At 34.0% G+C, this 20,808-nt stretch overlaps 3 protein-coding genes across 5 annotated transcripts; 2 read left to right on the top strand and 1 right to left on the bottom strand.

Annotated features, from left to right (window-relative positions):
* The first annotated feature begins 1,566 nt into the window (after nucleotides 1-1,566).
* Nucleotides 1,567-3,186, top strand: LOC105325344 (14-3-3 protein beta/alpha-A). The gene has a single exon (XM_011424860.4). The coding sequence runs from the start codon at nucleotides 1,995-1,997 to the stop codon at nucleotides 2,748-2,750; it is 756 nt and encodes a 251-aa protein (XP_011423162.1). The 5' UTR covers nucleotides 1,567-1,994; the 3' UTR covers nucleotides 2,751-3,186.
* Nucleotides 3,187-9,244: 6,058 nt separating this feature from the next.
* Nucleotides 9,245-11,093, bottom strand: LOC105325342 (14-3-3 protein beta/alpha-B). The gene has a single exon (XM_034481190.2). It carries the CDS (start codon nucleotides 10,992-10,994, stop codon nucleotides 10,245-10,247), a length of 750 nt encoding a protein of 249 aa, XP_034337081.1. The 5' UTR covers nucleotides 10,995-11,093; the 3' UTR covers nucleotides 9,245-10,244.
* Nucleotides 11,094-12,714: 1,621 nt separating this feature from the next.
* LOC105325343 (uncharacterized) lies at nucleotides 12,715-19,214 on the top strand. 3 transcript variants are annotated; one of them, XM_066078883.1, is made up of 4 exons: nucleotides 12,715-13,272; nucleotides 15,496-15,946; nucleotides 16,540-16,636; nucleotides 18,286-19,212. In XM_066078883.1, exons 1-3 carry the CDS (start codon nucleotides 13,138-13,140, stop codon nucleotides 16,629-16,631), a joined length of 678 nt encoding a protein of 225 aa, XP_065934955.1. In that variant the 5' UTR covers nucleotides 12,715-13,137; the 3' UTR covers nucleotides 16,632-16,636; nucleotides 18,286-19,212. The 3 variants fall into 3 exon arrangements, with proteins under 3 accessions (XP_065934955.1, XP_019921519.3, XP_011423161.3); XM_020065960.3 differs by having other exon boundaries at nucleotides 12,716-13,272; nucleotides 18,293-19,210; XM_011424859.4 differs by lacking the exon at nucleotides 12,715-13,272 and adding an exon at nucleotides 14,735-15,086 and having other exon boundaries at nucleotides 18,293-19,214.
* Nucleotides 19,215-20,808: the final 1,594 nt, after the last annotated feature.

The raw sequence follows: 20,808 nt of genomic DNA on the forward strand, positions 1-20,808 counted from the left end.
TCGATATATATACCATGGTTCACATACCTCATAGCAAGATTTTGATAAATGGATATTATGTGAGACTTTTACTCGTCTGGCAAAGTCGATTTTTATCGCTACAAACGCCTGTTCCAAAGCTCTGCCAACTAAGATTATTTATTTGATACTGTCAGTGTCTATATAGCATATTAAAATTTCATACGCAGTTCATAATATATCATATTCAGACTGTTAATTAGTATATGTTAATCACAGTTTTTTGAGGGATTTTTTTTTTCTAGTCTTGAATTAACACAATTGTTTGAAATCATTTTTAGAAAATATATACATGCATTTGTCATGCAATCCGTTAGTTTTATCAGGGACTTATATTCCAGCATTTATGCATGCAGTAATTAAGCGCGAAACTTGTGTTAGCATCCGGTTCACCGCCCTCGATATTGAAATATCGACTAAGTTTAACTATTTCAAATGAAAGATTCATTTACACAGGTTATATTATATTTTATATAAAATATAATGAAAATGACCCATACATCTTTTTTTGATTGGAAATCATGATTTATAAGCATTTAATTTTCTTTTCAGAATTTTTATTTCAGTCAAAAATATGGGTACAGTTTGTGAAAAGAGGCGCGGATCAGAAACTCTAACGTGCAAATGAAGATATGGCATTAATGACTTAGCTCTGAATCTCGTTTGTTAATGTTTATTTAATTGTAATTTTATTTTACTATGACATCATTTAACCCGAATGTCATTGGAAAGCAACTATATACGTAGATGGTTCTAATTAACCTTAAAATTATAATGAATTTAGTTTTATGTGGTATTAATTAAGCGATAATTGAATGAATATAGAATGTAGATGCACATTCATGAACCGTTACATAATTATTAACTTATATGTAAAATCTTCATCTAATCCTTTAATTATATAATCTGGGAAGAAATTGATTTTTCGATATATTACTTTCCAGTTCTAGGCCAAAATTCTTCCTCATTCACTGAGTTTTTTTAACGTAAATTTTAAAAACTACAGGGGAGAAAGAACGCCGGTGCCCTGACTTGGATATCCCGCGCTTTTTCGCGCAGGTGAATGGATCTTCGATTTTAATTTATCTGTCGAGCCGCGTTCCAGTCAACCATGACAACTCTATTTACGCACTGTTTATTCATCGCTAGGCACTTCAAAGGGGGCAGACAGGAGGTTTATAAATTGAAATCATTTCTACAATGCCTGGCTAAGCAATCAAGACATAACAAAATTTCTGAGATCTCGTCGTAAAACAATTATATTCTTGGTACAACATATGCAGAATCTCTCGTGAAATTGCACTTGATTTGTGTATCAGATACCAATGCGCACTGTAATCAATAAAATCCCCACCTGGACAATATATTTGGACGTGTATCACTGCACGGTCATGTGTTGCTTCATGAAAATTTCATATCGCTATCGATCGCGCCGAATTTCATGTGTTTTGTACGAAAAATAGAGTGCATTTCACGATGAGATCTGCATTTTCCTAATTAATTCTACCCCTCGTGAACCCCAACTTGCAAGACGCTACGTTCCATACTTGACATTCTAGCATAAATAAATCGCTGGTTGTAAGCCGATTTCCTGACTGGCCCCACCTATGACTAATTCGTAGTAATACTGCGTTGAGGCCCATAGTCGAGTTAGTGAATTGAGGATTACATATATGCATCCTTCATTGATTGTGCATATTATATATATTTAACCACAGACAGGGAATGGTACGTTTGTGAACATATTGAGTGACCTACTTTCGTGAGAAGTGTAAATTGTTGTAAAATACGTTTTTCACACTTGACGAGACACGTTTTGGAGAGCAGCCATTTTGTTGACTTGTGCACCTATAGAGCGGAAGCCGTGATACAGCCTTCGACGGATAACTAGTGTTGGAGGAGAGACTGTACTCACAATTTTGTACCATATAATTATCTTCGAACGGGAGAAGTGATCAATTGACTAATTATTCATCATGGGCGACAGGGAAGAATGTATCGCGAACGCCAAACTGGCGGAGCAGGTCGAACGATTCGACGACATGGTCGCCAAAATGAAGGTAGTTGCAACCGGTAGTGATCCTCTGAATGAAGAAGAGAGAAATCTTCTGTCGGTAGCTTATAAAAATGTCGTCGGAACGCGCCGATCTTCGTGGCGAGTCATATCGTCCTTGGAACAAAAGGCCAGGGAAAAGGGCGAGTCGGAGAAGAAGTTGCAACTATGTGAGGAATACAAAAGGAATATAGAGAAAGAATTGAACGAGCTATGTGATGAGGTAATTAGTTTATTGGATAACCATTTACTGCCCAAAGTAGGAGATTCAGTGGAGCCCAAGATATTCTACCTTAAAATGAAAGGCGACTACTTCCGGTACAAAGTTGAAATTGCCAGCGGAAAAGAATCCGAGGCGAATTTGGCTGCCAAGTCCGAGGAAGCGTACAAATTGGCATACGACATTGCTAAAGAAAGTCTGAACCCAACAAACCCTATTAGATTGGGGCTGGCGCTTAATTTTTCAGTCTACTACTACGAAATTAAGAAAGAGTCCAACACTGCTTGCGAGTTAGCCAAAACTGCATTTGATGAGGCCATCGCCCAACTGGACGCGGGTAAAGAAGATGACTACAAAGATAGTACTTTAATTTTACAACTATTACGAGACAACCTCACCCTGTGGTCCTCAGAACTGGAGCAAGATGCAGATGACGCAGCCCCAGACGACGACCAATAATCTGTCGTCTGCTACGTATTGACTTGTAATACATACCGTAGAATCTCGGTTCCACCTCTAATTTCTCGTTTTATATTTGAAATGCAAAAAAACTAAAATTCGCGGCTGCAACAGAAGTACCCTTTAAAGAGAAATGCAGGGTATGGAGAAGAAAAAAAGACAAGAGTTGACTTTTAATACTTTTATCATTCCCATGAAATATGTTTTAAAAGACTGGACGTAAGCAGATAGATTCTTTAATATTAAGACATTTTGTTGGTGTTTTTTTTTGTACTAGATGTAATTAAATGTTCACTTGGATTGAATGTTGCTATGATGAGCAAAAACTAAAGATTAAGAGAACTAGTAACTCACTATTGGAAGACATATTATGCTAGATACACATAATATTTATATATGTACAATTATGGAAATTAAAATCAAGCTTAAAACGCTTTCTCTCTGTGTGTTAATGTGGTGTTGTATAAAAAGCCCCAGGCGTGTTTCATTTCATCGGGCTGATTCATCATGGACTGAACCAGACTTTAATCTTCAAACAAATAGATGAAGCAGAAAGTGTCATAAAAGAAATATAAATGACCCCGATAAGGAAATATATGATACATGTAGATTTGATATGTGAAGTGTAAATATTGTAAGAGGAAAGATTGTAGAAAGCGGAATATATTGATATTACGTCAGATGTATTCGCCTTAGAAGTTAAACAGATCATAGTGAATCATCATATATTTAATTTCACCCTGAAGTGTATTTCAACCGCTAGGGAAAAAAGTAATTATCGCTACAAGGTGACCATGTCATGGGCTGAATATAACGGATGAAAATTTAGCATTTTTTACATAGAGATAACACCTGTCTTTTAAATATTGCAGACGTTTGTGAACATCGATCACCTGATGATGAAAAACTATTAAAATTCAGGTAAATTGTTTGAATTAAAAAAAAAAAACTTGAAGAAAATATATTGTATAATCGAACTAATTTGCTTGATGTTCGTGTTGCCGGTGCGTGCACGTGATGTAAGGTGTCATTTGATGCACGTGTGGCAGGAAATCAAATTTTACAGGTAATAACTGCGCAGAAGTTTCAAATTATTTGAAGTGATGCAAGCAATGCTGTGTACTTTTATTATATGGATCAAGAATCATGTGACTTCTTTAGATGTAATATATCGATACAATAATGAATTGTCTCCGAACTCTCTAGAACCACTCAAAAGTCAAGGCCTGTGTTCATGTATTGAAAACAAGCCAAGCTTGACGTACGGACGTCGTGTGCACCTAGCTATAACGTAATGGCAAGACAAACAAAACAGACAGAAATCAGATCTGATTAAGGTGAGGAAAACACGGCATTGTTGAAGTCTTGTTTATTTACATTCTGCGGTTCACAATTGACATATAAATACAACAGAACAAAATAAAACTCGCATAACTGCACAGAGTTGTGAAAAATAGCTATTCACTAATGTATGATAAACTCATGATAAAAATTCATCACCTGTTTGCAACAATGTGCAGTGGATATATATCACCCGTGTATATCCCAATTTGCTACGTGTATATCAATGTGCTAGCGTCACAATCATCTTCGCTCGGTCCGCTCTGTTCCCCACAAACCGATATGTGTGAGAAGAGGCGCGGATCAGAAACTTGACTTGGGAAGATGCGTCACAATGGATTTTACCACATCAAATTGGGAATCTATAGTAAAAGAATCTCCCATGATATATGTGATTTTTTTCCACCTCGTAATGAGTTTTCTATCCCCTCGCCTCTTCATGAGTTGGACACACACTCAACTGAATCCACAGATCACAGGTAGCACATTATTTATTTTTCTACAAATGAAAACCCTAATTAATGATACACTAATAATACATTAATGCTTTGTAATAAAGTCTTAGATAAGGGTGTATATTATTATATTAACAATTACGATTAAAGGTTATAATATACACGTAGTACTACCAACTGTGTGTCTCAAGAAAAATTGGTAACAAGTTTACAGTTTACTCTGAGGGTTTAGGAAGATTATTTTCCGTCATAATTATGTGCAAGAACAAATACCAATATTATTTTGTAAACATACACATAAACAACCACCTTATTGGAGTTGTTTTTGTTGCGAGTGATAAAAACATTGTATACATATACTAGCAGTTTATGGCACGTATACATACACGTACAACAAAATGTGACTGTGTCGGGAAATATTTCAGTTAGACTGGGCAAAACCACACCCAATTAACAGCGTGAAAGGGTGGACACTAAAGATAGTCATTGAAAACTCTTCACTGATTTCAATACATTTCTTAAGAATTATATATAATAGTGCACTTGCTCTCGAATTTGTAAATATGCATACTACTACTACTACTACTACTACTACTGCTACTATACAATTTTAGAACTACTAATCTATTACATGTAGTACTTCTACCACAACTACTACTAATACATGTAATACATAAATGGCGTGTAGTTCCAAAGCACGTAGCATCGGGGGGTGGGGGGGGGGGGGGGGGGTCAGCCACATATACGCTTGTTTTCGCAGCAGACATTTTGGCAAATTTACGTATGAAAATTTGAGTAAAAATGGAGTCTCCCCCTCCCACTTTTTTGAGAGGGGGAGGGCACGCCACTTTTTGAGAGAGGAGGGCATGTATTATATGGAGATGAACAACGGAGAAATCAGGTGTGAAAATTGAAGTTACAAAAGTTACAATGAATACCCACTGATTAGGATTTTCATGATTTTAAGATTCCCCCCCCCCCTTTTTTTTTGCTTGTCAAATTTTTGTTGGAGGAGCTAGGCTTCCCTCCCCCCACTTTCAAAAACGATGCTACGTACGTGCCTGGTTCCGATCGGCTTTCATATAAGTATCCAATAAAATCGATGGTTTTAGCTGTACCTACCAAGTTTCAATAATTTGATTTCTAAAATCATAATGTCATCTCATACGCGGCTTGCTGAGCCCGCCAGTTGAGATTGGTCGATTTAATAGAAGCAACAGAATTACAGAAATCAGAGAAGATGTCTATTTTATAGTTATGATTTTGCGGAATATGATTTTCATTTGATCTTGGTGCATATATATTTCTTTTACATGATATTTTTCTTTAAAAAAATGTATAAAAACTTATTTTTGAAACAAGAAATTTAATATTCAAACTTGTGTAAAGTTTAACTTCAGAAAATGTAAATTAAAGATATGAACAATCTTGGAAATTATATATATATAAGTAGTTTGAAATTAAGAAATAATTTTTTACCGTAAAAGAAATATTTTGTCTATTCATATGTTCCATTTGCCTATATGTTTAGAAACTGTATTATATTGAATACTAATGGGCCGTAAAGTGAACAAAGAATGAATGAATGAATGAATGAATGAATGAAAATGTTCATTGATTGCACATGCATGCATGCATGAGTGAACCGTGAACTGGATTTTGGACACATGCTTGGATTGCTAACACAATGTCTCGATCTCCAGATGTCTAATTTAAGGTAAATATGGACCAAATTACCGCCAGGGACAATTGTCTATGTAATCCAATATGCAGTCGTGCACGTGTTGTACTGCAGAGGGTACATGTACATGCTGAATCAACTCCAGAACTCTCTTCCCTACTCTTTTTTTCTGTGTTTGTATTTATTGGATTTAAAACCAATCAAGAGATTTACTTTAGAAGCTTGGACTTTGGGTAGTTAAGTCAAACAGCATTGTGACGTAGGCCTGCTCATTTCATTGAAGACCACTTAGCCAACAATCAACAAGATTCATCTGGCTTTTGAGCTGAGACTACGCAATCGGTGTATATTTCGCTTGAAACCAGCGTAATTTTAAACTTGTTTTGACGCAAGAAATAGATAGTTATGTCCTACTGAAAGTCCAAGGCCTTGTTAAAATAGTTCTACCAAAACACCCATGCAAGTACTTTTGTAGGTCAATGATATGGATACGAGATATAACCTTTTGAATTATCAACCGTTGTCAAAATTTATACAAAGCCTCTTATTCCGTCGCATGTAAATCGACCTTTAGTGTAATGTTAATGAATTAAGACTTAGTCTATCGCAAAAACGTAACGTAAACATTATCCTAGGTCGCGTTTTTAAACCGGGTTTTCCAACGGAAAAATCCGGTTATTAAAATGGTGAAAATGGCGGGCGGGCGGCTGCCAAAAGGGTACCCTCATTGTACGGATAACTCCTCCTACAGTTTCAAGATATGAAGTTGTTCCTTTGCAGATCTTTTGTACATATATCAGAGGTGTGCATATTGCTAGGATTTTCATTTCTAATAATTTATGAAAAAAATACCAGCTTTTGAACTTAGTCATTTTATGGCAAAACATTGCATATAGGGTACTCCATTTCACTGGATACGGGTTGACATGGATTATGGATACAGTTCACATAAAATGGCGGGCGGGCGGCTGCCAAAAGGGTACCCTCATTGTACGGATAACTCCTCCTACAGTTTTCAAGATAGGAAGTTGTTCTTTTGCAGATCAATTGTACATATATCAGAGGTGTGCATATTGCTAGGATTTTGATTTCCGATAATTTATGAAAAAAATACCAGCTTTTGAACTTAGTCATTTTTTGGCAAAATATTGCATATAGGGTACCCTCTTTGTACGGATAACTCCTCCTACAGTTTTCAAGATAGGAAGTTATTCTTTTGCAAATCAATTATACATATATCAGAGGTGTGCATATTGCTAGGATTTTGATTTCCGATAATTTATGAAAAAAATACCAGCTTTTGAACTTAGTCATTTTTGGCAAGATATTGCATATAGGGTACCCTCGTTGTACGGATAACTCCTCCTACAGTTTTCAGATAGGAAGTTGTTCTTTTGCAAATAAATTGTACTTATATTAGAGGTGTGCATATTTCTAGGATTTTGATATCCGATAATTTATGAAAAAAATACCAGCTTTTGAACTTAGTCATTTTTTGGCAAAATATTGCATATAGGGTACCCTCATTGTACGGATAACTCCTCCTACAGTTTTCAAGATAAGAAGTTGTTCTTTTGCAAATCAATTGTACTTATATTAGAGGTGTGCATATTGCCAGGAGTTTGATTTCCGATAATTTATGACAAAAATAGCAGCTTTTGAACTTTTTTGGCAAAATATTGCATAAAGGGTACTCCATTTCACTGGATACGGGTTGACATGGATTATGGATACAGTTCACATAAATGAAAACCCGTTTTGCTGTCACATTGACAGCTTCTTTTCGTCCTACACCGACCTTAAAAATAATACATGAAGGAAGGAAATATTTTTATCTGGCACATGACTTACCCGACACCACTTGGTGAATTCGGTATTTCATTGTCAATAAAAGTGTAAAATCCAATGTAGAGCGTTTATCTGTCAATGATGGTTATGATACAGTAAGATCGTGGTACCAAGGATCCAAATTTAAATCGAGCCGAGGCACTTGGCTAACAACGTAACGATGAATATTTTTAATATAAAAAAAATACCAATATTCATTTTTTAATTGAAATATAAAAATATATGTATAGAGATTTTGAATTGAAATACTCATGTGATAAAGATAATTTTTCAGTTGGGTTATGGATTTTCTTTATTTCCTCAAATTCAAAGTGTCAGCCCCTTAACAAAAGGTGAGTTAGATAATATATTGTGTTTACACTGCAATAAAGACAGGAAGAAAAGGTATATGTGTACATGTATGTATTAATTCTCAATGAGCCAATTGGATTACAGATCATTTGGAGGTTTTCCATATATTCGTTGGGGTGGGGGGTGGGTGCTCAGGGTCAACGCGAGATAACTCTCATTATAATTCAATGAATTCACTCATGCGCATCTTTGACGATTTTCTTCAAATGTTTAAATTGCAAGGCTTTAAATAAATCTAAAAAACAGCATAATTAGATATAGTAATCAGATATACTGCCATGGCTCAAAATTATCAGCGTCAATATTGAAGTTGCATCAACGGTGAACATACATAAAGACTTATAATTTGATTGCAGAAATTTTAAGTTATCATAATTCATAAACACGGAGCATTTTTTAAATGGGAGCAAAACTAGGCACTTGCTCGTAGTATTAAAATAAGCATTAATATATTACTGAGTTTCATAAAATTAAACCCGTATCTTAAAAACAAGGTTGTAAAATTTAGTGATTAAACTTTTATCATGCATATACATATATCAATGTGTTAACATATAGCTTGCATCACACCATAAGGAAAGTTAAATGATACCATATTATTCCATCTAACATCTTGAACTTCTAAGCAAAAGCAATTCTTCGGTACTCTGATGCTCCAACAGAGAACTAAATGCTTTTTGAGGTCAGAGACATAAATAACATTCATTTATGTCTCTGCTGGGATTGTAGAAAACAGTAAAAATTTGATGCAAATTGCAGCGAACCCAATGCCTTCATAAATTCATGTATCTATGTACAAGTGAAACAAACTAAATTCACAACATTCATGTCTCTTTAATATATATGAATTACCATACACAATTTCATCAGCACACATTGGTTAATATTGCAACTCATCAAATGGTTCATTTAAAACATGCATTAAAATCTCTATAAACATACATGTAAAATGTAACAACAAAAAATAAAGCACAGTAGCTGAAAAATGAACAACACTCCATCAAAGAAAAAAAACCACATGACTTTTGGTATGCAAAAGCACACCGACTGAACACTTAATTACGAAAACATACTATTTTCCAATAGGATAAAAGTATTGAAACAGGATATAGTCATATGTACATGGAAAACATCTGTGAAATCACATCAAAATCTTTACCACAAAACTAGGTGAAAGTCAAAAGGTCAACTGGCTTTAAGCCTTGGTATTCAAATCCAAAATGGAAAAAAATTCTCAAATATTCATATGTTTATAATGTTCTCAATATACATGTATCAATTCATACAGATTTTCAAATAGCTGACAATATCAAGCGAAATCTATTAACAATGGGTTGTAAAAGTCAAATTCAATATGTAGGAAAAAGATATGACCCAGAGAGAAAGATATGTTGCTCCCTCAACACCTTTATGTATTTTTAAACATTCTATAAATGACTGCAATTGCCTGAGTAGGAGACAATAAAATCATTTAGATTTAGGCATCTCTAAGAAAAGATCTACAATTATATCATTAAAAAATTGCTTATGCTCAGTCAAGATCATCTATTGTATCTGATAATTTTTGTATAATAACTACATGTATATTCATCTAGGATGATATGCTGAACAAATTAGGCTAAATTTTCATACCATGCATTAAGAAATCTACTTATATAACAAATGACATGTCAACACATGTATAAACATTGCATATAAATTAAAAAAAAAAAGGCAAGAAAATAAATAATACCAGAGTGATAGAGACTAGTTTTTAGGACATATGAAGTCAAAGCTACACATGTGCATGTATAAATATATCAATTAAAAATAATGTCATTAATTTTCAGCATTATCTCCCTTTCCTTCCTGTTGAGTGTCAGATGTCCACAGATTGAGATTATCTCTAAGGAGCTGCATGATTAGGGTACTGTCCTTGTACATTTCTTCATCTAACGTATCGAGCTCAGCGATTGCATCATCAAAAGCCTGTTGGGCTAGATGGCATGCTTGTTCCGGGTTGTTCTTAATCTCATAATAAAACACTGAGAAGTTGAGAGCTAATCCAAGTCGGTTGGGGTGAGTTGGACTCATGTTGGCTTTCGCGGTGTCATAAGCGAGTTGATATGACTTCTGTGCTTCTTCAATGACCCCGCTTCTTAAACTCTCATCAGCATACTCTGCTCTGTATCTCTGGTAATCTCCCTGCATTTTCAAGAAGAACACTTTGCTGTCGATTGATGTAACATTTACTAACAGGTGCTTTTCTAACAATTCCAAAACTTCCGAGCAGATTTTCTCTAGTTCCTCTTCGATTTTTTGCCGAAACTTTTTGGCCAGTGCTAGCTTGGTTGGATTAGATTCAATTTTTGACTCCATCATGGTAATCATGCGCCAGGAGGATCTTCTGGAGCCAACGACATTTTTATACGCTACAGAAAGAAGATTTCTCTCATCAGATGTTAGCTCTTTGCTGTCAGATGCTGACAGGCTTTCGGTTACTTTTTTCATAGCTTCTGCCATATCTTCGAATCTTTCTGCCTGTTCGGCAAACTTTGCCCATTGCACTAGTTCGTCCCGGCTGCTCATTTTGAAATATTTTGGAGGAAATATATCTGCTTTTGATGACGGGTAAAATCTTCTACCGCAGCAAAGATGGCGAATGATGCACCGGAAATTCTATCAGTGCTGAATCACGAACCCGAATTTATTTAATCGATTGCAGCAATGACGATAAGGTTATTGAGGATATTTAACAGCGATCGTGTGAATTTCACTTTGTTTTTATTGTCAATCTGTTAATTTGTTAAAAGAAAGATGTAAATATAAAAATAACGCGGGCTGTGTATTTTTTCTGCAATGTCGCCACCTTCATATCCAGCATGAATCATCAAAGAAAACATTCCATCGTTTAAAGAATTTGAGATTTGTGCAGGGATAAATCAATATACACATTTTTGCGAAAATTATACGTGTCGGTAACATGATAAACCTAAAACCAGTAATTTGATTACATTTTCAAAAATATACACTTACTTAGATCTATTTCAGTGACCAATAACAATTCAGTTTAAAAAAAACCCCAGAAATCCAAATAACTGCTATTTTGTGTTATGAAAATATATATATATCAGAACAGCTGTTGACAAGCAAATAAATATTTAAACAACATGTGCATTCTTCTTTTAGTGTAAATTTAATTCAACATTTGATATTCATGTCATTCAAGTAATACATAATCAGGCACGTAGCATCGTTTTTGAAAGTGTGTGGGGGGGGGGGGGGGGGCTCATCTAAAAAATCTTGACAAGCAAATAAAGGAAGAAGAAAAAAAAGAAGGAAATTTCTAGAATTTTATTTATTTTCATATCAACTCTTTTACATTTTACCAAAAAAGTTGGGGGGGGGGGGCAACTCCATGATAATTCAATTTTTTATATGTAAATTTTAAAAAATTGGTTGCTGCGAGAAAAATTGGGGGGGGGGGGGGCAGGCCCCCCTGCGCCCCCCCCCCCCCCCCCGATGCTACGTGCCTGTCACGCGCTTTTTACAGAATTTAACGTCATATAAAAAACACAACAAATTTTCCTTAAATCTGCGATATATAGAATTCACGTACCGGTTAAACAAGAAATAAGTTGTAATTTACCTCGAAAATACATAAATACAGTTTACAACATTCCAAAAATTTTAAAGATTATTTTTCAGAATGAAGTGATAAAAATTAATTAAGAATGATCATGGCTTATATAAATTGATATATATACAAATTAAAAACAAAAGAATAACATATTCTTTTGCCAGACAGAAACAATATTTGCAAAAAAAGATATAAATTTGTCTAAGGCTAGCTACCAGGCTGGCATGTTGCAACGGAGAAAAAGGGGGGGGGGTGTCGGGGCCCCTCTCCACATAATTATGTTAGAATAAACGTACATGATAGAATAAATGACTTAAAAAAATAATATCCACAAAAACGTGATTTTATAGCCTTATAGAATGGTCTTAGAACAAAGTAAGTGATGTCCTAAAGTTAGGGCAAAGTTATGGCGGTTCCGAAATTTAGAAAAGCTAAATTTAGGTGGGGAGGGGGGGGGGGGGGAGGTCGAGGAATAATTTTGTTTGCCTGTGGAAGGGGGCCTATTTTGTTAATTCATTATGAGAATTTCATAAGTTTGAATATTGCAGAGTTTGTGTGTGTGCGGGGGGTGGGGGATTAATCTATGTTCTATGAAGTTCATCTTCGCTAGCCAAGGGTTTTTGGTCCCGAAAACCCTTGGCTAGCGAAGATGTATTAATTAAGTTATACTTTTTATTTACAAAAGATATGAACGTTAGATCTAAATCCATTGGCATCGAATTCCATCATTTTTAAAACATTCTAACCATGCGTACATATGTGCTGCATGTATGAAAATTACACACAGAATGTATCTACACAGTATATTGACAGTTCAAATTTAATGTTGAAATAAGGCAACACAAGTTATCGACATCGATAGTTATATTTTAATACATTTCGACTAAAAATACTAGCAAACGTACTATAGTACTTGGAAATCGTTCTATCTCTGAAGGAAAACGCTACTTATCCACACGTCCGCTGTGAACACTCATAGAGAAAGATTCATTCTATAGCACCAAACAAAAAAAAAAAAACCCTAAAAACATCAACAAAAATTCATTGATTGGGAATACCGTGGAGATCTGTGACCTAGCTATTACTGTTGACATGGATCTAGTTCAAAAAGGCGCCATACTCCGGACACGGGTGGCACTCGTTAACGATTTAGACGTGAGCGATGAACTTTGTGATGCACTTATGAGCCAGGATATTTTCAGTCCGCTTATGATTGAGTATATAATGGTGAGTTTCAGTGATATATCTGCTGTAGATAATGAAAAACAAAATGATCGCACAGTTCATGTATTTTCCCTTTTAAATATGCGTCTTTTACTAATTAACAATATTTGATAGTCAGTGGATCAATGACTATTACTTAGTATAATGGACTTATTGACAATTAAAAATTGTTAATTAGTTAAGGATATATACACTATAGTATCAATCTAAGCAAAGAATATATTCTGATATCGATGCTAAACAGTTTGCAAAAGCCAATGGTCTGATGCAGTATGCCGGTACATTTCTCGATCCCGTTCTGCGACAGATTTACATTGTACATGTATATACATGTACATGTTTTGTAAACTTTATCCTCATGGTTAAAATCCTATTAACTCTGTACGATATTTCTTCCGCATATTTGAACACATTCCAACTTTATATCGTATATATAAACGACTCATTTATTTTATGTAACTATGTAAATGAGTAGAAGTTTTAAACAATGTAATGCTTTCTTTGGCGATACATGCGGGAATAAAGGTAGCAGAAAAAATACATGATTGTATACAGGAAGCCCGTGTTAGCGGACTATGTTAATTTTTTTTTTCTGCAATGATTTCTACCTTTATAGCCCGTATGAATTATCAAGAAAGGCATTTATTGTTTATATTTACACCTTTATTTAAGAAAATTAATGAATTTGTTGTAAAGAGTAAATAAAATACGTAAGTAAGTAATTGTTTATTATAGTGAATTTGTGCATGACATATATATTAGATCTATAAAAAGTATATGCCGAATAATCGTAATTTACACCCGGCCCTTTGCACCTCAAAGTCAATTTATACAATTGTAACTTTATACATGCATGATTTCAAATTTATATTTTATTAACCTTTGGACATTGATAAATTACATTTCTGATGTACAATATTTTAACACATTTTAATACTTTTGAATATTATTTTTCCTGAGTTGGTAAGCATGCAGAGTTTATAAATCTAGCAGCTTATAATGGGTAATAGTTGATCAATGAAACAAATAAATATTGCCTATTATCAAATTCTTCGAAATTCACCATCGGCTTTCTTAAGAAATAGAGGAGAAAATACTCGATAGATATGCATTTAAACTATGATTCTATGGAACTGGACCACGTATTTTCAGATTACTGAACCAATCTTAGCAGTGCGAAAGTCAAGGAGTTTCGAGTGTGACTCTACTCAAAATAGATATTTCATATGATTCCGAAATTAAGGGTCATGTTTAAAAAATCCTTCACTGAAAAATAATACCAAATTCAGGTGACCTTTTACTTTTAAATATCACCGCAAATTGTTGATAATGAAAATGTAACCTACATATTTCTAAAAAAAAAACAAAAACAAAAAACAACCCCCCCCCCCCGGATTTCTACAAGCTAAAAAAGAAACCCCGGAGTCCGTATACATATAATTATGTGTATTTACATTTTACGATATATGTCAAGAATTTTTATAAAATGTACAGCATTGTTGACCCTGATACGTTTTCAGCCCCAATTCTGGCATCGTTCAGGTGTGAATGTATGCGGTCGCGGTTTACTTTTTTTTCTTCAAAGACATACATTAAAAACGACAAGAATTGCAATTGAATTCAATAAATTGAACTTGTATGTGAAAGAGATTTATATTTAAACTGTTTAAAACGCCGTTATCATGGATCAAGTTCACAAAGAAACCTTACTCCGTACTCGAGTAGAACTAGTCAAAGACTTAGACGTTAACGACGAAATTTGTGATGAGCTTTTGAGCCAGGGCATTTTCACTGAGCTTATGATTGAGTATATAGTGGTAAGTTTTGTTGCTATATCAGTAGGTGAATACTTTGAAATAAACTTGTCATTAACGAATTTGAAATGGCCGACAATACATTCTATGGGTCGTTCGTCGCTACATATAATATCTCGATCTATGTGAGCGGATCTATAATGCTATATGTACATTTTCTGCTGTCTTTGTCTGCGATAACATTACGAATCAATTTTGAAGCCCAAAACCTAATAATCTATCATAAAGCCCTTCGGGTTTTATTGGATTTGATCACACCCCGGCCAAAATTATCATGCACCTTATAATGTTCAGAAAATGATTCCTTATTCCTTAAATTAGACCATACTTTATCGCATGTCCTAATGAGTTTTTTTTTATAGTCTGTAACGAATTAAAAGGACTTGTAAGTTTACATTCTTTTAATAAACAGGCCCAACATACACGCATGGACAAGGTTCGTCGCCTCTTGGACGATCTTTCCAGGAGAGGTTCCAATGCTTACCATGGCTTTCTTTGGGCTCTGAGGAACGCTGGATACGATTTCCTTGCAAGTAAAATTGTAGAAAACGAGAAAATTGTTCGCAGGGAAATAGAAGAGAAAGAAAGGGAAAAGAGGAAAAAGAGTGAAGAAAGGGGGAGTCCTATGCAGACAGCCACCAATACAGTACCCTCGTCTCGGCCACTTGAATCAGGAAATGACAGTGCTGCTCAATCTTCTACCATTGATAATCAACATCTGAATCCGAATTCCAATTCTTTAGAATCATTTAGAGTTGACTTAACATCCGACAGGTCGTCCGAAGACATTCCCCAACAGTCCAAGTCAGAGGAGCCCTATTTCAAGCCTCAACCTCAAGATGAGGTGACAGTTCATGAAATGGGCAAGTTTGAGATTTGACAGATTGCTATTATAAAGCACAATTGTTTACTTTCTCTATTTTATATAAATATATTAATTAATCATTAATTTGCAGCTCTTTCGACAAAATAATAGGTGATAGTATAGAGTTAAGTTTTTTGTAATTGAATCTTTATTGATTTTAATGGTACAACTATTTCCATAGCAACAGCACTTTAGTATTGATTAATTTTTTAACTTGGTGAGTTTAAAATGTAGACATTTATGAACTGCTGATATATGGTGACACGTAGCTACTAGGATTGCACGTTCTGTAATGTTTGCAAATCTACTCCACTTTACAAGAGTCATTCACAAATTCTTATAATAAAATAAAAAAATAGTATTTGAAAAAAAAATACAAAGATAAGTAGTAATCAACGATTTCCTTTTCTTAGTTTCAGTGATTAACTATATCAACCATAATAGATAGATACGTGATCAATAAATAAGTATCGATAGATAGATAGATAGATAGATAGATAGATAGATAGATAGATAGATAGATAGATAGATAGATAGATAGATAGATAGATAGATAGATAGATAGATAATGATAACAGATAAAACTTGCAGCTTCCAGTTCAACAATATCCCAAGATGATGACATGATTGATTTAAACCTTAGCACCACCTCAAATCAAACAGGCATGGATGTTGATCATTGACGAAGGTACGTGTTTTAATAATAAACACTCAAATGATTTTTTTCTACATTTTATATTTGAAAACAGATGGAATAATTACCTATTGAATATGCCAAATGCGGTTATGAATAACAAAAAAGTCCTTTGAGGCTGAAACTGTCGGTGATAATTTTTTTCCATTTCGATTTTTTAGGTCACCTGAGTCACCCAGGTGACCTATTGCTATCTGTTATGTCCGTCGTCGTTCGTAGTATGTCGTTCGTAAACTTTTGAACATTTTTTTTTAGATAGATTGATTGAATGATTTCTGAAAAAATTGCGAAATTCATGGCACTTGCTCCCCTGAGGCCATGGGGTCGGGCTAAAAGTTAATGCAATCTTTAAAAAAAATGTTCTTGTTTACTCATGGACATCAAGCAGTCAAACTACTGGCATGATTGTAATAAGCATTAAGCTCTCTACCAAACTTGTGAATTCTATGGCCCCTGGGTCAGAGGTTCTGGTGTTGAGACTGGGCTCTAATGATTATTTGTATAGAGAAAATGCATTCATTCATAAAAAAAATTTTCTCCTCTGCTCCTGGATATTAAGCATGATTTAAGTATATAGTTAAAAAAATGATGGGGAAGAATGCCTCTTCCAAAATTGTGAATTTCATGACCACTGGGTCAGGGTTTCTTGTGTTAGGGTGGGGCTTTAATGAGTACATGTATATTGTGAAAATACATAATTTCTTAAAAAATCTTCTCCTCTAATCCTGGGTATTAAGCCCATGATCTATGTACAAGTACATATTTATAACAGGGAAGAACGCCTCATCCAAAATTGTGAATTTCATGGCTCCTGGGTTAGGCGTTCTTGTGTTAGGGTGGGGCTCTGATGATTAAATTGTGAAAATACATTAATTCTTCAAAATCTTCTTCTCTGATCCTTGGTATTCAGCCCATGAACAAAGTACATAGTTATGATGGGGAAGAATGCCTCTTCCAAAATTGGGAATTTCATGGCCCCTGGGTTAGGAGTTTTGGCGTTAGGGCTCTAATGATTAAATTGTGAAAATACATTAATTCTTTGGAATCTTCTCGTTTGCTCCTAAGTATTATGCAGATGAACTTACAAGTGCATAGTTATGATGAGAAAGAATGCCTCTTCCGAAATTGTGAATTTAGTGGCCCCAGGGTCAGGGTTTCTGGTGTAAGGATGGGGCTCAAAACGAATGCAGTAATTCTTTGAAAATATTCTCCTCTGCTCCTGGCTATTAATCCGATGAATAAAGTACAAAGTTGCGATGATGAAGAGTGCCTCTTCCAAAATTATGAATTTCATGGTCCCTGGAACAAGGGCTCGGGTAATAGGGCAGAGCTCTAATGATTATAAGGGGTGGGGTGCAGTAATTTTGACCGATGATTTTTTGTACTTCAGGTTTTTTTTTCAATTATGGAACTGTATGTTTTGCTATAATTTTAAGTTTTGGTTTTTTTTAGAATTTAGAAAGTTTATTGGATTAAACAATCCCGGAATAATAAAAAAAGATTTAATTAGCCCTGTAATTATAATGCACATGAATATACAAAGCAAAAGCCACACTGCAGTTACTCAGGTGACCGATAATGCCCATGGGCCTCTTGTTTGTATATACACGGCATACATATATCAATCATAAAACTGTCTTTAAATTTCAGAAAATTTGTTGGTTTACCGATAGACTTTAGGACATTCCGAATATAAATTACCATTGGATTTCCAAATGAGAATCCGAAGATTGGCAGCTTTGCACCAAGAAATTTCCGAGTATTTCGAGCCTGAATCATGTTTTCCTTCTGTTGAATGGTCAGCAGTGGTGGCCTGTCGATGGATCACCCAGCATGTTTCAACAGTGCTATATATAGCTCTTTCGTCACTCTTAATTTAACAAGAGTGGTAACTAAATTGTTTATTTACAAAATTTATAAGTATACAAGAAAGAATTAAACAGAATTCTTATAAAAATTATGCTGGCATTTTTTTTTTTTGCCCCTTACATGCATATTGAATTCAAGATAAATTAGGTTAATATGCAAGAAAAGTAAATCAAAATTCAAGAAAATCATGTTGACGTGTAGGTTTATACATGTAATTGTGATTAATTGTAAAAATCCATAGACGTATATATGTAAATAAAAACAAGTTCTAGAATATACACGGATTTGACTTCTATTACTAACATATATACAATTGCTATGTAAATGACAAATATTATAGATAATTTTGCTTTCTGTTTTATATAACCAAAAATTTGAAATTTTCATTAACAAAATGGGGCTTTTGTTTATTTCTGTCGTACTGGTTAATTCTAGTACATGTCCTGATATTGATATATTATTCCAGTTGATGAACTTCCGCTTTGAGATCTATGATAAATGTACAACATGTAATATCATTTTAAAAATAAAATGTGTGAATAAAAACAACTTTATTATTTTCAACAAAATACAATGACAATTTCTTTATTTTCTGAACTGCATAAATTACAGTGTTGAGAAGAATCAATTGAACAATAATACATATGATACATATATTGCATGCATTGGAGAGTGACAATACAATAGTGAAAAAAAAGGGAAAAAATGATTGACAATTAACTAAGCGTGTTATATGTACAGTGCATTATAAAATGAAAAACTGCAAATAGAAAAAAAAAAAAACCTAGCGAGCTAACTCTCTCAATTATAACTTTAATGAATTTACACAGATTAATCAGCAATTTTTTATTATTAGTATTAAAGAGTTGTTGAAATTTGTAAACATTTGGGTGTGTGTAGAAGTATGAAGGTATGTATAAAACTCTCTTATATTTAATTGTTATATATCTGTACAAATAAATGATGAAATTCATCTCCTATCTCATTACAGTTGCATATGGTACATATACGGGTTTTCACGAGGTATATCATACCATCTACCTCGTTCTATAGGCAATTTAGCATTACTTGTTCTAAAAGTACAAAAAAAAAATTCTGATATTTGAAAGTGCAGTAACTGTTCTAAAAAGTATTTTACCAAGGATAACGTGGTTTTAAAAATTCTATAGTTAATACTTTTAATGAATTATACATTTCACTATTCCATGACTGCTTGAATTGGTCTACAGTATATGAAAAACAGTTTTCTTAAGCCACTGGATATTTACATTTTGTTGACACAAAATAAAAGATAGACCACAATCATTCAATATTTTAACAATGAATTTAACCAGGGTCTGTTCATTTTACCCATTGCATATTATTGTAGTTTTGACGAAACTTTATTATTTTTAGAAAAGACAAGTTTACTCCAAAATGCTATAGGCCTAATGCGGAATATAACATTAATTATTAGTGGGTATCGTCCAGGCCAATTTCCCCGTAAACCTTATAATTTGGTGTTGACTGAGACTTTATTATAAAGGTTTAAGATATGTTTACAAAATCAGATGTAACTTTTCAACCAGTGCTATATTACCAAATCACCAAACTTTACATCCATATACTGTAGTATCCACAAGTCAAATTTTATATCGGATATTTTCCACAAGTGTGATATATCATTTTAAAGCTTGGAGAAAGTATTAAAAGAAAATGACATTTTGGAATTCTTTGGTCATATATTGTTACTAAAAATAGACCGCAAAAAGTAGTGCTTATGTTATTCTTTGTGACCATTTCTTGGGAATACTATTCATTTTAATAATCGGCATATATACAAGATAATTATTATCACAAATCAAAATAAGTTCAATTGGATTGTAATGTACACTTTCTTTAATCATGCTCTTTTGATTTTTATTGGATATCCAAATTCCTTTATTATTCCGCACCTCGGATTTAAACGTATTCCTGCGCCAACGTCCCGTTGACAAAAATGACGTCAAAACGTCAACAAATAAAAATTAAATACATACATGTACACTAAGTATTTTAAGGTAAATCATTTCACAAATATTTTTGTTCTATGATTATTGAGTGAATACAAGCTTATGAATTTGCTGTTTAAAAACACTTAATTTTGTTTAGAGTCACATAGCGTTACGTTATGACGTGACTGTGTTTGTGGATGCTACATATAGTAAAATATGTTTCACGATTTTGTCAAACATATATAATTTGTTTGATTTTGTATTTGATTCTCTTTTGAGTATTTGCTGAATTCGAAATCGTCCGAGGCTCCGATAGGCCGAGTC

This window comes from Magallana gigas, chromosome 3, assembly GCF_963853765.1.
Source record: "Magallana gigas chromosome 3, xbMagGiga1.1, whole genome shotgun sequence".
NCBI classification, from domain to species: domain Eukaryota; kingdom Metazoa; phylum Mollusca; class Bivalvia; order Ostreida; family Ostreidae; genus Magallana; species Magallana gigas.

Excerpts from the sequence above, each read along its gene's own strand:
- LOC105325344 (XM_011424860.4), top strand. The coding sequence starts at position 1,995 with ATGGGCGACAGGGAAGAATGTATCGCGAACGCCAAACTGGCGGAGCAG.
- LOC105325342 (XM_034481190.2), bottom strand. The coding sequence starts at position 10,994 with ATGAGCAGCCGGGACGAACTAGTGCAATGGGCAAAGTTTGCCGAACAG.
- LOC105325343 (XM_066078883.1), top strand. The coding sequence starts at position 13,138 with ATGGATCTAGTTCAAAAAGGCGCCATACTCCGGACACGGGTGGCACTC. Across the intron at positions 13,273-15,495 it reads TTATGATTGAGTATATAATG|GCCCAACATACACGCATGGA; the intron begins GTGAGTTTCAGT and ends TTTAATAAACAG. Across the intron at positions 15,947-16,539 it reads GGTGACAGTTCATGAAATGG|CTTCCAGTTCAACAATATCC; the intron begins GCAAGTTTGAGA and ends TAAAACTTGCAG.